At 34.4% G+C, this 16,556-nt stretch overlaps 2 protein-coding genes across 2 annotated transcripts; both read left to right on the top strand.

The window, feature by feature from the left end:
* Positions 1-2,846: 2,846 nt before the first annotated feature.
* Positions 2,847-3,995, top strand: LOC122604122 (F-box protein CPR1-like). Its single transcript, XM_043777023.1, has one exon. The coding sequence runs from the start codon at positions 2,847-2,849 to the stop codon at positions 3,993-3,995; it is 1,149 nt and encodes a 382-aa protein (XP_043632958.1).
* Positions 3,996-11,961: 7,966 nt separating this feature from the next.
* Positions 11,962-13,122, top strand: LOC122604121 (putative F-box protein At3g10240). Its single transcript, XM_043777022.1, has one exon. It carries the CDS (start codon positions 11,962-11,964, stop codon positions 13,120-13,122), a length of 1,161 nt encoding a protein of 386 aa, XP_043632957.1.
* Positions 13,123-16,556: the final 3,434 nt, after the last annotated feature.

The following is a 16,556-nucleotide window of genomic DNA, read 5'->3' as shown; positions in this document are numbered from 1 at the left end:
TCAATATGTTCTTTTTAAGTTTATATAGTCTTTGGTTCAGAACTTAATCATTCAATTAAATTTCATGTTTCTTTTTTAACTTAATAAACAAAAATAACCGTCAATTACCTATATTTTACTTAATAATTATTAATGCATTCAGCCATGAAAAAAAAAATGGGCCGTTGTCTTTTGGAAACAAAAAAGAAATAAATAAAAAGATGGTAAGTTGAGCAATGACTTATTTTGAGAAAAAAAGCTATTAGAATAGGTTGATGCCATTGAGAACAGATAATATTTTATACAAAAGCTTGAAGTTTTTCAAATGGTTGATGGATAACTTTTTATTATAAGTTTCATTTTATCCCCTCACAACTTTCATTTATACCCTTTGTTTTCTATATTTTTAATTTATACCCTAATTAAAATGACATGTTTAATCTAGTTTGTTAGATATTTACACTTAATATTAATATTTTTTAAAAACTAAACTTATAATTGTAAAGATCTCGTCATTATGAATCTAATGCGCCTAAATTTATATATATTTTTTTTATCACTTCTTGTTTTAATTGAAAAAATATATCTTAATACAGTAATTATGCTTATTTGATTAAAAAAGGAAAAAGAAAATATGAGATGGAAACTAAAAAATGTCATTGAAAGACTTGATGGGTGTGGATGCTGAGATGGTCTAACAACGTGGTTTTGAACTTCAATGCTAAAGCTCCTTTTATGACCTAAGTTAGCATCAGACCATTTAAGATTATTTCATCATTTTTAATTACAAGTAGTTCATCGTATATTATTTTAAGGTAGGTCCTATTTTTATTTTTTTTCTAATAGATAACTAACAAAATTAATCTTATTTTAAACGGTTGACGTACTTACTAGTCACTAGACACCAGTCACCAACATTATAGTACAAGAATTTCATATAACCACAAGTACCATTCTTGTAATTAACGTTTTACCTAGTTAAACACACTGAAACAGCATAGTTGGATTAGTGGTAAACATCTTTGCCTCTAGAGACAGAGGTCATGGGTTCAATTCGCATCCCATGCAAAGGTTGAAGGGTCTTTTCTACCATTTAGGTAGAAACTGGAAGCAGCCTATCTACTTAAGTAGAGGTAAGGTCTGCCTACATCTTAACCTCCTCATACACCGTCGAGGTATTAGAGCTCAAAACCCGCAAAAGGCGACACTGAGCAGTTACTTTCTAGTTAAACACATTGCGCGTGTTGTTTGGCAAATATTGTGTATCCTAGAGGAAACCAAACAAGCCCTAATTGGATTGGGAAAAGAATTTTGGGTCCAAAAACGGGTGCTCCATTTATTCTATCATTTCTTCCGGATTTTCTAGGTTCGTTTGCTGTTTCCTTTTTAATCATACGCCATTTTTGCTCTTTATTTCCCCCAACTATTTTTAAATTCAAGTACTACTTAGTTAATAATTCTTGTAATATATATATATATATATATAGGGGTGAGTTATTTATAGTACAAGCATTTAAAAAAGTACAAAAAGTACATGTCTAAGTTAACTTACACATGTTTGTTCCTTCCATCTCCGACCACCACCACCACCATGATCATCTCCGACCACCACCATGATTCTCTGGCGACGACGACCATCTCCGGCGAGACTTACACATGTGTAACTACAACTTACACATGTGTAAGTTAACTTTCCGGCGAGAATCAAGTTCGATTTCGGGTGGATACGGTACGGGCCAGAGGCCCTCATCCGTTCTAAGCTGACCGTCAAGGGACGCATATGGGAATCGTATGGATTTGATGGGCGGCGATCCAAGAGATGGTGACGGTTTGCTACGGTACGGGAGAAGCCCTTGATGCCGGCGCCGGCGCCGTGGTTGGGGTGGTCGGAGATGATGGTGGCTGGTGGTGATTGTCTCGCGAAGGAAAAAACCTAAAAATTTTAGACCCTAAAATGCTAAAAAAAAGTTGTACTTACACATGTGTAAGTTAGTTACACATGTGTAATTCTCGCCGGAGATGGTCGCCGTCGCCGGAGGATCATGGTGGTGGTCGGAGATGATCATGGTGGTGGTGGTGGTGGTCGGAGATGGAAGGAAGAAGGAAGAAAAAGGAGGAAATACTTTGTACTTTTTGTACTTTTTAAAACTCTTATACTAAAAATAACTTTCCTATATATATATATATATATATATATATATTATGTGTATGATCTTAGGTTCAATTAACTGTTGATATTCTTGAAAATATGTGCAGAATGCATTCCAATTGAAATCATTAAAAGGCTTGCTGTCAAGTCGTCATTTAAATTCAAGTACTAATTAGTTAATGATTAGAAATAAATACCCACGCGTTGCCGCGGAGATTTTATAGTAACGTCGTGGACAATGATTCATTAAGCTTAAATACGTTGCCGCAGATTATATTACACACCTTGCGGCGAGACTCAAGTAGATTATCTTTTCAGATGACAATGTTTTGGTACAAGTTTGATAAAGTCACCAACAAACATTTATTTGACATTGTAACAATAAAGCATTTTATTGACAGGATAAAATGTAAAAGATAAAAACTTTAGGGGGTTAAAAGGTAAAGAAGTAAAAGTTGATGGGTTAAACTGTAAAAGGAAAAAACTTTGGGGGTTAAAAAGTAAAGAGAAAACTTTAGGGAGTTAAAATGTAAAGTAGTAAAAGGTGGTGGGCTTAAATGTAAAAGGTAAAATCTTTAAGGGGTTAAAAGGTAAAGAGTTCAAAATTACATGCATATATAGTTGTACCATGTGTATAGAAACTTGTAAAAAACCAGTTGATTTTTAGTATATATATAAATTCCTCCCATATATTTTGTGTATTTTAAGTTATGAAAATATGTCAGAATACATTCCATTTGAAATCCAAATTGAAATCATTAAGAGGCTTCCTGCCAAGTCAGCTGTTAAATTCAGACTTGTTTCAAAACCCTGGAATTCTTACATCGGCAGTTCCGAGTTTATTATCGCTCATCACCACTGCAATATTCACCGCTATCCACACCGTCTACTTGCTTGGTGCAAAGACCCTATAGAAATATATGATGACAGGTATGCTACGGTTTTTGATGACGCCACTTTCTACCAACAAGACTTTACTGCCAAGGCTCCGCGTCTCGTTAAACTGCTTAGGGATTCTAGAGTAATTGATTGCTCTTTTGGCTTGGTGTGTTCGTATGATTATCTTGAAACTGACATCGCTATTCTTTCTAATCCTTTAATCAAAAAATCTCTTGTGGTTCCTTTGCCTATTTCTTCACATACAAAAGTCATAGGTTTTGGGGTCTGTCCCGTCACTTTGGACCCTACTATCGTCAATATTTCACATGGAGACCTTTTGCATAGCCTACCTTGGGAAGTTGAAGTATTTACATTGAGCTCGGGGACTTGGAAGCGCCTGATTTCGAGCAATCTGCCTCGTAAAACAGTTAATCTGCAATCCTCTGAGCAATGCACTCAGGTAATAATAGATGGGTTTATTTATTGGGATGCTTGTGAAAGAGAGGTTGTGGCTAAGGAGACACACCCTCGGAATGTTAATTTGATTGTATCATTTGATATGGCTACCCATGAGTTTGAAGTGATAGACCTGCCAGATATTTTATCGCACCCGTTTTACATGAATTTGTCCAAGATACGGGAGTCACTTGCTGTGATTGAATACATAAGGTACAGCATGACAGACGTTTGTGCTGTTTGGATGATGAAAGATATTGTAACGAAGTCGTTCACAAAGCTATACACCATTAAAGCACCAAGTCCATCATCAAAGATGGTTCTAGGTTCTAGAAGAAGCGGGGAACCTATAATGGAAACACACTATGAAGGTGAAAAAGCTGCCATACTTGAAGTTTATGAGCCGTGCTCAGAACACATCACTAAGCTTGGGATTTTTGGAGAAGATTGTTCTTTCTTTGTGAGCTCTTATATGGAAACTCTATTTTTGCTTGATCAAGCAGATTGTCATATTGATTATGACAGTGATTGATGGTCACATTGCTAAAGAGATCTGCTACATCTCGAGGGAGGGGTCAAGCTTGTAATTGAGGTAGAGATATCACTTTCATATCTTGTATGTTTCATTCCTGCTTTCCTGTCGATATGTAATATTGCTGTTGCAAGTTTGTGGACTTGATGCATGCTAATTGGTATTTTTGGGTTATCGTAAATTATGATAATGCTACTTTTGTCCATGTTTATTTTTGTGATCGAGAATGTCATTTCGATATTTTAAAGCGAGAATGATAATTTTAGGTAGGTTCAGAACTTCATATAGTGTTTTGTTATTTGTTGCAACCTTACAGTCACTTCTAATTTAACCATATGGTTGCTGTTGGATAGCTATGTTTTACATGTAGTACCTATGCTGGCTTCACTATCTGCACGAGATTTTTTATTTTATATTTCGTAAGTATTATTGGATGGGTGTGAATCTGAATAGAGTAAGATTCAGATTTTGTTATAGGCTTATAGCTTCTATATAGGTTACTCTAAAAAGTGTGTATCTGCATAGAATAAGATATGCAGGTTTTAATTTTTGGGCGGTAGTTATGTGGATTGCTGTGAAAGTTTATGTTGAATATTATATAGATAGAAATAACCATGAAAAATGCAAGGGTGATTCTACTGATGGAGTTTAGTGGCTGTTATTTGAGATTTAATCAGTTTCTGCACTGAGATATTAACTGCAAAAAGAATTGTTGGTGGCTGCCAAGCAAATACTCTTATTTTGATGATATAAGTTTTTTTTTTTAACTCGAACTAGCAAAAACCACATGCATTGAGAAAGTAGGTTAAAAGTGACAGTTATGAATCTGATTAGCTCTTATGTAAGCCTACACAAGTACTACATGCATTGTTAATAGAGTGGATTTTGGGTTTTGGCCAAATGTACTGATTGCATGTTGATGGGTAATCCCCTGATTATTTTGTTAGTGTTTTATGAGCTAAGTGAGCAGAACTTCATATTAGGTCTTTATACAATCTCTTTGGCCATTGTGTTAATTGTGTTCGTCCTTACATAGTATATTGAAATTTCTACATTCTCATTCTATATTTCAAGCAATTCATCCTTACATAGTATATCGAAGGGTAGTGCATAATAGATGTGTGAAGTGTCATTGTGTTCATGGTTACATAGAATATTGGATTCTCTACATTTCAAGCAATATATTTCTAGCTTGAAGTGTCATCAGTAGTAGACGAGGAGCAAACGTTGGCTTGCTGGTCTCAATATTTTTCTGTTGTGAGTACAGTATGTTATGCAAATTGAGATAGGTCATATGTCCCAGGACAGTCGTTTCAAAAGCATTAGTTCCAAAAGGAAATGGACAATGATGAACTTATAATTGAAACAAAGACAGATGATCTCAAAGAATCTGCCACAATTCATGGTATAGTTTCTTTTTAAAGTTTATTCCAAATCTTCTCTATGCAAAGCCTTTCCGTATTACATATGTTCATTAATTGTATCTGTCTGTACATGACCATGAATCATATCTTCCCCTCATCCTGTACTACAAATCTCTTCTCCATAAAATCAATAGCTTGATGGCATCAACAGCAACAAATATGCTTAATTTATATATTTACGGACGTCACGTATCATTTTCTGTTCATGTGATCTGATCTGAACCCAGCAAACAATATATGAGCCTATGCTAAATATAGTCCTTCCCCTCCCCCGTTGGATTACCTTTGCAGATTGTACAAACTAGTGTAAGTGTAAGAAAAACCCAGTAGATATCTTAATTAACCGAGAGTAGTACACCATTATTCGTCTAATTATCTTATATGCCAGAATCAGGCGTGTAAGTTAATTATATTACATTTATAATTGCAATGCGGAAGCGGAACATGTGTCACCTTTTAGGTTATATTTTAGGGGTCCCCTGAGTAACTTATGTTGCTATAAAATAGCAGTATACTGGTAAAGATCTGTTTAGAAACTATAAGAGAGTGAGGAAAACAATCTGAGTGTCAAATATGATATATTTTCTCTCTATCTCCTTGATTAGAGTTTCTTCTTTTCCACATAAATTTTGATCACGAGAGCTTAGATCCTGATATCAGAGCCGGGGACATGGAATGATCCATAGTTTCGAAGAAGAAAGGAAAGGGTTTTGTTTAAATCATGTTGCTTCTCTTTAGTTCAGATTTTAAAATACTATATATTATAACAGCCTTCAATCATTAATATCTAATAGGAAAATTGTTTTTTGGAATGGTATCGGGTCATGTCTGTATGTGCTAATCTGTATTGGATCACAGCTATGCAACTAACTCTAGTGCAATGGACCACCTCAACTCGAACTTCATATAGCCACTCGTGTAAAATTAATGTAATTCTGGACCCGAATTATTAGGGTGGCTCCTTGTGAGGTTTAGGGACTACATGTTCTGTACAAATGAAACTCAAACATGATATTGGGTCTTCGCTGCTACCACATTATTTTCACTACTAAATTACAGAAGCAAAAGGTTGGGTATCCTATATGCACTTCGTATTGTCCAATACGTACTTTGTGTAACTCAAGTTGTTAGAGCTGACTTGAATTGGGGTTGAATCTGCAGATCGGATTTGAGTTGCTTTGACACGGTCATCACACCAAAGGTTAAGTTTTTTTTTTTTTATATATATATAAGTTTGTTTATGTATATTGTGTGTATGTTTGTACACAGATGTGTGCTTATGTTATATATTTCACTAAATTTTTACACATAAATCCGCAGATCGTATATGTTATGTTCATACCTGGAAATGTTTCATAGTCAACATCAACTCGTGCATGGTGGTATGGGCAACATAAGTACATAACTCCCCTGTACATTTTCCTTTTTATAAAGAATGTTGTGCAAAGTGTATATTAATACCATACTAATCTGGAAATAATAATCGAAAGAAGGTAAAATATTACTAATGAAAATTCAAAAAACATAAATAGCAGGCTAAAGAATTGAGACTTGTATTGTACAACATTCCATTAAAAATTATTTCTAGTCTTCTCTCATGTTTTATTGTCGTGTTGACATGAATTTTTATGTGTGATGAAAAAATTTGAGTTTATAAACCCAAGAGATAAAAAGTGTTAGTGTATTGATTGGGAAAGGGATCTTAACTTTAAGGGGTCAAGTAGAAAATATCTTGGCCTTTTAAAAAAATAATAAGGTCAAAATTCATAGATAATATTTGAAATTTGATTCTTGTTAATCAAAAAGTCAAATTTATCTAACATGATGTGCTTTGAACTTGAAGGAAGCTCCGTCCGGTTTGTTTAGTGTGTTCTTCATATCTTGACGATGACATCAAACAACTACTTTTTTTTTTAATTGTAATCATAATTTTAAAAAGAAAAAAAAAAAACACTCACCACTAAAGCCCGGTTAGAAACTTAAAATTTTGTGAAACTTGACAAGAGATTTCAAGTTTGAAACTATTAGGTACAATGTTGGGGTGGTTAGGTGTCACACCCCGTCCAGGGTGGGCCCTAGCGGAGGGTGACTTCTTGAGATCACAATCACAAATTATAACAAACGACCTCTAAATGAGACGTTTTGAAATATTATTGATATAAAAACCAGGATCTTACATGAAGTGTACAAAATTTATTCTAGAGATTTTACAACATGATTAGTTTAATGAAAATGCGCTTCAAAACCTTCGTTCTTTAGTGAATGCATATGTCAATCTTAGAGTATCTCCATTGATCTACCTTAGTTTCCCTGAGAATACACACTAAAATACGTCAACAAAAATGTTGGTGAGCTCGTAGGTTTTTACCATAAATGTTCACATGGATCACAAGATTTCATTTTTTTGTATAATATCACATGATATAAAAAGACCAATAGTTTCGTATGTTATGCCTTGAATGTCGATGCCTTAACCATAGCTACCCCTTTAGTTTGTGTTTCACTCCAACACTGTAGTTTCAAATATTACATGTCCGTTTAACCTAACTAGCATGACTAGCCCGGACAGGGGTGTCAACCCCGATAGTACTATCCATAATATTCACGCGTTTGTTTCACGGCTCAAGTTAACAAGGGGCTTTCATGAGTGATTGTATACATAGCTATACACAAACTATTAAAAGTACTTGTGTCCATAAAATTGAGCAGTGTATTCTCACCCCAAAATATAAAATATTTTAAAAGAGGGGCTACGAGACTCACCTTAGTAGCAAGAGTATAGTTATAAGCAAGACAAGTTTGGCCTCAACGAAAGTGTCCTCTAACGGATGATTACGGACTTACGACTAGACTCGTAATTTATCTTATCGTAGCTCTCGAACAAATCCGATATAATTTAGAAAAGATCTTAGAATTTACTCGAAACGAACTCGAACAAACTAACGACCCTTATGTTGTCATTCTTTCCTTGAAACCCGTTTATTATTATGTGAAAGTGCCGAGGGGATTTAAGTGTTTGAAAAGCTCGTTTATAATTTTTGTGTGCAAGAAATGAATCCCAAAAGTTCCCTATTTATACACTTCTTTTGAGCAGGTGAATGAGCACTCTATTTCTTCTAGGTTTCGTGAGTAAGCACCCTATATTTTTTTAATTTTTTTTTTTGTAGGTAACATTAGTCATGAATTCATCTGAAATATGTGTAACTCTCTTTTGATTCTTACTCATCATATACCAAGTAGGTTAGTCATTTTCTTCTAGACATATCTAGTTGATGATGTTGACTTTATACATAAATATCTCATTTTTATTCAAAAGCCATAACTTTTTCTTTTGACATAAAACATAAGTTGTAGGTATAAAAATTTTGATGTTAAAACTAACCCATTTTTAATTAAACTAAGTAGGTCAATTAAGTAGTAGTGTCCTAGTTATGTTAAAAGGTCATTAATCTTAAAGGTCTTATTTGTTAAGTTTATTATCAAGTTTATTTTGCAAGATTTAATACCAAATAAAGTAATCTAGCAAAAGTTGTCAAACTATTAACTAACTAAGCTAAAAATTGGCATATTGCACATTCATTGATTTAGTTATATTTTTAAGCAAATAAATAAGGATATTTTTGAGGGTTGTTACATTAGGATAATATTGGGAAGAGGTTATGGGACACCCAAGTGAGACAATATAGATTAGGTACTCCTTGCAATTAATGTTCCGAAGGGTGATATATTGTCAAAGTAATTATGGTTTTCAATTAATAACTTTTAACTAGACTCGAAAACCAAAATTTTGTCTCCTGACTCGACAAGTAAGAGTCAAAGTGTTTTTATATAATACTTAATATTATACAATTATATATATGTGACGTGTTTAGATTTTGATATTCTTAATACATTACCAAAATATTACATATTCGATACCTTTAAGTTATAAACATACAATTTATCTCTAAATTTGTACGAATCAGCCACCTTTTCAGTAGTGGTCAATGCAAAAGATGCATCCATATTATCACAAGGAATGTCGTCTTCGAGTGGAACACCAAAATGTTTGTCAATCTTGCCTTCACTTGATGGAACCTGGTTTCGAACAGGTGGGTCCAGAACCTCAGACGAATCCCGTGGACCCCGCTGGTGGCTGGCAGGCGATCCAAAGGTAGCCGATGGTGGCTGTACGGTGGTTGTTGCAAGATAAGGGTTTTTCGCCCCATTTTCGGCCAAAATTCAATCCAATTCCTCAATTTGAGGCTGAGATAATAAACGATTGCCATCCATATTTGAAATAGGCCCTTCTCCATATTTTAATTGAACAACGGCGGCTGGAGAAGGTGGTACAGTGGCGGTTTGCGGCTTTGTTTTATGTAGTGGATTTTGGGCTTTATTTTATATAGTGGATTTTGGGCTTTGGGATCTTGCTCTGTGTTAGACTGTTAGCACTGATTGTAGCTTGATTCACTGACTATTAGAACATCTTCAATGATAAAAAACTTTTAAAACTTTTTTTTTTCACCTCATAAATCCATTAACTTCAATCTTTATAAAAAGTCATATACTTTAATGGTAGCTTTTCTAAAGCTTTTTTTGATTAAATAACCTTGGTCGTGCAGTGGTTGAGGCAACACAACGTAAACGGAATAAGAATAAGAATAAGGCTAAGTGTGCAGATATTCGATGGATTTATCCCCTTTTCGTTATCTTCCTCTGGAGAACTTGAGAAAGATGCAGTGGCCCTACTCAAACGAATCAGGATGTTCTCCGCTGCACAAGATATTGGAGCACGTGCTGCTGCTCATATATTTAATAGGATTAATTTTGCTATAGCTAGAGGAGTGGGTCCGCATAGTATCTCGAGTTCCTACTAATTTTTAGGGATAACTGCAGAAAATAGAAAGCACATTTAGACCAATTCACGATATTAGCAGTGACCTTTAAAAGTTTTAGTTATTAGCAATGACCTTTCATTTATTGGCGTAAATAGCAACATTTGACATGTGTCTTTGATGATGTGGAAAATTTTGATGACATGACAAACTTTTACTGATGTGTATTTTCTTATTTATCTATTATTCTTATTTTCGTTGCCAGGTCAGTTTTCCCCAAAATAAAAAACTCCCACATCGTAACAGTGATACACATTTAGGGTTTACAGAGTTCAGAAAACCCAAAATTGATTATGGGCGATAGGGAAGCAATTGAGGGTTCTGATGGTTATATTTTTTTTTTATTTAAATATAATAATGATTAAGAGATTTTGTACATTAAAATACACTATTTGACCCGTTTCATTCGGCCCCATAGAGATATAGTATCGATTTTCGGTTTTATGAATTCTATAAACCTATGTCATTGTTACGATTTAGGGGTTTTTATTTTGGGGGAACCGACTGGGCAGCTTAAATAAGAATAATAGATAAATAATAAAATCCATGTCAGTAAAAAGTTGCCACGTCATTAAAATTTTTTCACGTCATCAGAGACACGTGTCAAATGTTGCTATTTACGCCAATAAATTAAAGGTCATTGCTAAAATCAAAAACTTTTAAAGATCACTCCTAATATCTTGAATTGGTCTAAAGGTGCTTTCTATTTTCTGCAGTTATGCCTAATTTTTATTGTAAATCCTTATAATTTCTAATAATAAAAATAATAATAATAATAAAAATAATAATAATAATAATAATAATAACAATAAAGAATTTTTATAAGATTACGAAAACTAAAGAAGGAAACATATGAACGTTAACGTTAACTCCATATAAATATTGAATCTAGTTAACCCTTTTTTTTTCTAACTTTAGTTAAATAAAAAAATTTTAGTTTGTTATACATAAACATAAGACAAACACAAACAACAATTTTAGATTACATATACTAAAACTAAAGAAAATTATATAATTTGAAAAGTACATATCAATTCAGCAACAAATACCATCTCGAACGTTTTAATTTTCTTCGGGTCCTTCCACTCTGAAATATTCCACATATGCACAACATGGAGTCGTAGATGATGGTTAACGGACCTATAATGGACAAAATACTAATTTAAAAGAAATAATAATAATAACTATAACATAAGAATTCAATGTTAAGCAATAATAATAATGATTAATTATAAGCAAAGTATATAAATAATTATTATGAGCAAAGCATGTAAAAAGAAAAAAGCTTTTGACGTTGATCATAACTTTTTTCTTTTGGTTGTTGTATGTGGGTTTTTTTTGTTTAGAATATATGTGAGGTTTTTTTTTAAGGTTGTATATATATAGATAATAAATAATAATAATAATAATAACTTTTGGGAGTTTTTTTATATTAATAATTAAAAAGGTCGAAAAATTAAATGACTTATAAAAGGGAAGGATAAGGTTTAAATAGGAAGGTTAAGGGTGCAAAGTAAACAGTCGTAGCTACAATTTGCAAAAGGGGCTGGAGTGGTGCCATTAAAACACTTACGTAATAAATATAACTTTCGATACCAAAATTTCCTCTCAGTATCCCCAAATCCCAATCGAAATCAAAACCCTAAAAACTGATTATACACTAATATGGAAATCAAAATCAGAAAAACAGGGATGTCAGACAACATTCCTTTTGACATGCAAGTAGAGATCATGAAAAGACTTCCTGTTAAAGCGCTGGCCGTGTTCAGATCGGTTTCGAAAGCTTGGAAATCAGTAATCGACAGCCGTCTCTTTGTTGCCGATTACACCAACTTTCACCAGCAACATCGGCTTCTTATAAGGTACATGATTGATTACAAGTTTGGATACTACTACCAATATGTTTCCATAGTTGACAATGACACTCTCTCCCGACATGAATTTCAAATTGTTATTGCTAATGTTCCCGGGTCGGTAGTACAACTTGTTGGTACGTCTCAAGGGTTGTTATGCTTATTCGGTGATTATCGAGTGGATGATTGTATTAAAAAAACAGCTGTGATCTGGAATCCGTCACTTGGAAAATCCATTGCTATAGATGTGCCTGTTGTAGGTGATTCAGATTCAACCGTTTTAGGTTTTGGGGTTCGCCCTGATAATCTTGACCCTATGATTGTAACGATTGATTATGTTGAACATTGTTATGAGGTTATGCTGTTTGTGTTAAGCTCACGGGATTGGAGAACTCCACGTGGTAGATTGCCTCCTAAGTCGATTGTTTTTTCACACGGCACTCCAGTTGCTACGGATCGGTGTATTTATTGGGAAGCTTGTGAGGTTAGTATTTATTTAGTTGTTGCGTTCGATATGGTGTGTGAAACCTTTACTGAAATAAACCTCCCTCATTGTGTAGCACACCGGTCTTCTAATGAAGATTTTTCCATCTCTATGATAAGAGGGTCTCTTGCGCTACTTGAATGGTATGATGACGTCAAGAAACAAGGTTGTGACGTATGGATGATGGTGGACAATGGTGCTTCAAAATCGTTCACAAAGCTATTCACCATCAACATACCATCATTACCGTCATTATCTACAGAGGTTCTAGGATTTAGGAAGAATGACCAACCTATTATGCAAACAGCTGGTTACCGGCATCCAGCATCACTTGAACTTTATGAACCACGCACAGGGACCATCAAGAAAACGGGGATTAACCTTGAAGAAGGTTCATACTTTTTAAGTTCCTACACGGAAACTTTACTTTTGCTAGATCAGGTGGATGAGCAAGTTGTAACGATCCAATTGCTAAATCAGTCATCATGAATTAGTCCAAGTCATTAGAAAGGTCTATTCATCATGTGGTTGTGACATATATCTGTGAGATGTATATATGATTTCGTGAGAAACTCCATTAATAAATATTTTCATGCACCATTCTTGAAAGTCAAGTACGTTTTGGTCATTTGTGTTATTCTTTTCCTTTTATTTTTTTCTTTCAACATATAGCGTATTATATGGAAACCTATCAATGTACAATGATTCACAGCTTTTGCTGCATCTTAGCAGCCCTGTACATTGATTCACATCGATTTCCTTTAATTTGGTGTGTATGTTAAAATTGATTAATGGTATAGGTGCATCAGCTTTTTTTCTTTTAAAAAAACATAGCCATGTTTTGCTATTTTATGCCTTGTGGCCTTGTTTACACTGAAGATTATTGGAACTCCAAAAGCCGGCCGAAAGATTGTGTCTTTTTTGTTCGTGTCGACATCACACTTCTTAAGTTTTTGGTTACTGCACCTGATTGCACAACGACAATCATTATGCTCTCTTGCTAGTTACGAGTATTTCTATCTTATATTTCCATTACAACAGTTGTAGGGGCTGATCGATTTGTTTTTAGTTTTCCGTTATCATAATTAGCAACAGTTATTGAATATTGGTGACAGCAGCAGGGAGGGGTGGATCTGATTTGTATGTCAATTCATCTGTTAAAAATATTCCCATTTTGAAACAGTTTGCACAAGTCTTGTAGCAACTACTGTTACTAATGATAAGAGGATTAATTAATGTATGTGTCAAGAGTCAAGGGAAGCCTTTTTCTAATGACCTCGAGAGTCAAGGGAAGCCTATTTCTAATGACCTTAGTATATGCCTGCCAGGCGGTAATCATGTACTAATTAAGAAGTCCCGGATATTTGACTCCGGGCAATTGCAGCAGTTATTAATTAATGAATCTGTGTGATTTTCAGCCAAATTAATCACCAAAACATTGTGCAGGTTTTGGGATGTCGTTTGGAAACTGAGGCCCCGGTATCAGCTTATGAATACCTTCCTAGCAAGCTTTACAAGCATATTCATAATATAGGAAGTGTAGGAAGGAGATTGTCTTGGGATAGTCGTTTAAGTATAGCATATGATACTAGAATATCCGTCATATATACATGTAGATGTGAAGTCTGCTAACATTTTAATTTGTTGGATCAATGTTTAAATGCAAAGATAGCATATTTTGGATCCCGAATAGAAGTGATGTGTATAGCTTCTGACTGGTACTTGCAGATCTTTTGACAGGAAATAAATCTCGTAGCATGGAAAAAACAGCAAAGGAAAGAATTCAAGTAAGATCTTTCTAGCATGGAACAAGTGGCCATGGAACAGCTAAAGACAATAAAGAATTTGGACAACTACAACGAACCTCATAACGTAGCTGTTGAAACTGAGCAAGTTGATCTCCAAAGTGATATCTTTGGAGAACAAGTTCAAGCAGTACCCCAGTCAAAAAATTAACTCGCCGTACAAAATTATCGAGTCAGTCATGAATGTGAATTTACAGCAACTCCATGTACAAAATCCTTGGTAATTTATCCATTGTGAATACATTTGCACTAAATTGATGTATCAATTTACGTTCCATTAATCGATGTCATTATATTCCTACAATGTAGTTTGTATTTAATTTAACTATCATTATAACCAATTAATTAGGGATAAAATATACATTCATCAATTCGACATAAACATCCAGAAAAGTCAAAATAATATATGGGACATGTCAATGTATACTTCTCATATGATGGGTGTTTAATACCCACCATATGGTGAGTGTTTATGTCGAATTTGGGTACTCCTATAGGCTATAGTAAGACCCCAAAAATATGCATACATTCTTTAATTTTTGAGGTTATCCGATAAATTTTACCATCTATAATTGTTTTCATGGAGAATGATAGAAAACAAATATGATGTTAATATGTTTTTCATGTCGTTTTCTACAAAGATAGTTATTAATAAACTAATAATCATTATAGATCTTATAAATTTAATGGATTAAGAAAAGATACCAATATCGTCGTTATGTGACCACATGGACCAGATCATAAGTTCAAAACTTGTTAAATGCAATTAGAAAACTATATTTAGTGATCCATGTATGAGGAAGGTGACTTACTAACTTAATGGACATGAGTTTTATATGAGTATATCATATATGCGTCTAGAGGGTTCCACTGTTCACCTTTTTTTGAATTTTTATTCGTTATGTGCGTTTACAATTTTACATTACAAGCAGCCAATAAGCCAATAGCTACAATTTGCAAAGGGGTTAGAGTGGGCCATTAAGACTAACCGGAGCAAGGCTTTCTTTTAAGGCTTCTCATAGGGGCATCTCGCGACATGTGGCAGTACAATCAGCAAAGGGCGTTTCTTTACTTTTTGTGGGAGCAAGGCTTTTTTTTAAGGCTTCTGATAGGGACCTACAATTTAATTATTCATATATGATGGTCCAAGAATGCACAACTTATGTTATATTTAAATTAGACAAGAAAGTAAATAAGCAAGTAAATAACAAGAACAATATCAAGTTCAATTGTAGTATATCAATGCAAGGATAATCATATGTATCATTGGTTAAACGATGAATACATGGTTGATCTTACACACTTGACTTACAAGAATACAAAAGAACAATGGTAATTGCTAAGCCTAGACACACTAAAAACTTAAACAATTATAAGTGACACATACTTTCAAGGTGACTAACACACTTGATACAATGTGGCTGTGTTGCTTTATATAGAGGAAGACTTGGGGCAACACAACCTTCTTTGATTGTGACTAAATGGTGGTTGTCGACATTCAATTGGCTCATGGTACTTGAATCATGTGCCCTTGTCTTCTATACCAAATCGGGTATGAGAGAGAGAACTCTTGCTTTGGTCCCAACATGTATCTTTGCCATTCAAGGCATATTACAGTTGGTTAACCACCATGTGACTTTTTGTCTTCATTTGATTTGAATTCTTCCCGCCATGACCAACATGTTGGAGTATACAACTTGCTGAAGACGTTATTTCACCTGCTGATGACTTACCAAGACTTGCTGACGACATACGTCAGCGAGCAAGTCTTCTTCAGCGAATCTCAGACTTAACAATATACTACTAGCTAAATAAAATAATTAAAAAGGGGAAAAAGTTGGAAAAGTGACAGTTGGGGTCCACCCCAGTCGCTCAAAACAAGAACAAAAAATGATAAAGTTACATGGACATACCAAATGTCCACATATGAGTGGCCTAGACAATTAGTTCTTACAAGTTTAGTGGCGGGATCCGTGATGATTTCAATTCCAACTGAAATGTGCTTGCAGCTTTTACTCGTTTCAGAGGTGGGGTCCATAAAAAGTAAAGAAGAAAGAGGCGTCCATTTCTTCACGTCATCTCTCTCTCTCCAAGACGCCCCGTGGGGGAATGTACGGG

This window comes from Erigeron canadensis, chromosome 6 (assembly GCF_010389155.1).
Source record: "Erigeron canadensis isolate Cc75 chromosome 6, C_canadensis_v1, whole genome shotgun sequence".
In the NCBI taxonomy this organism is placed as follows: Eukaryota; Viridiplantae; Streptophyta; class Magnoliopsida; order Asterales; family Asteraceae; genus Erigeron; species Erigeron canadensis.
This window is presented reverse-complemented; position numbering and strand designations above follow the sequence as displayed.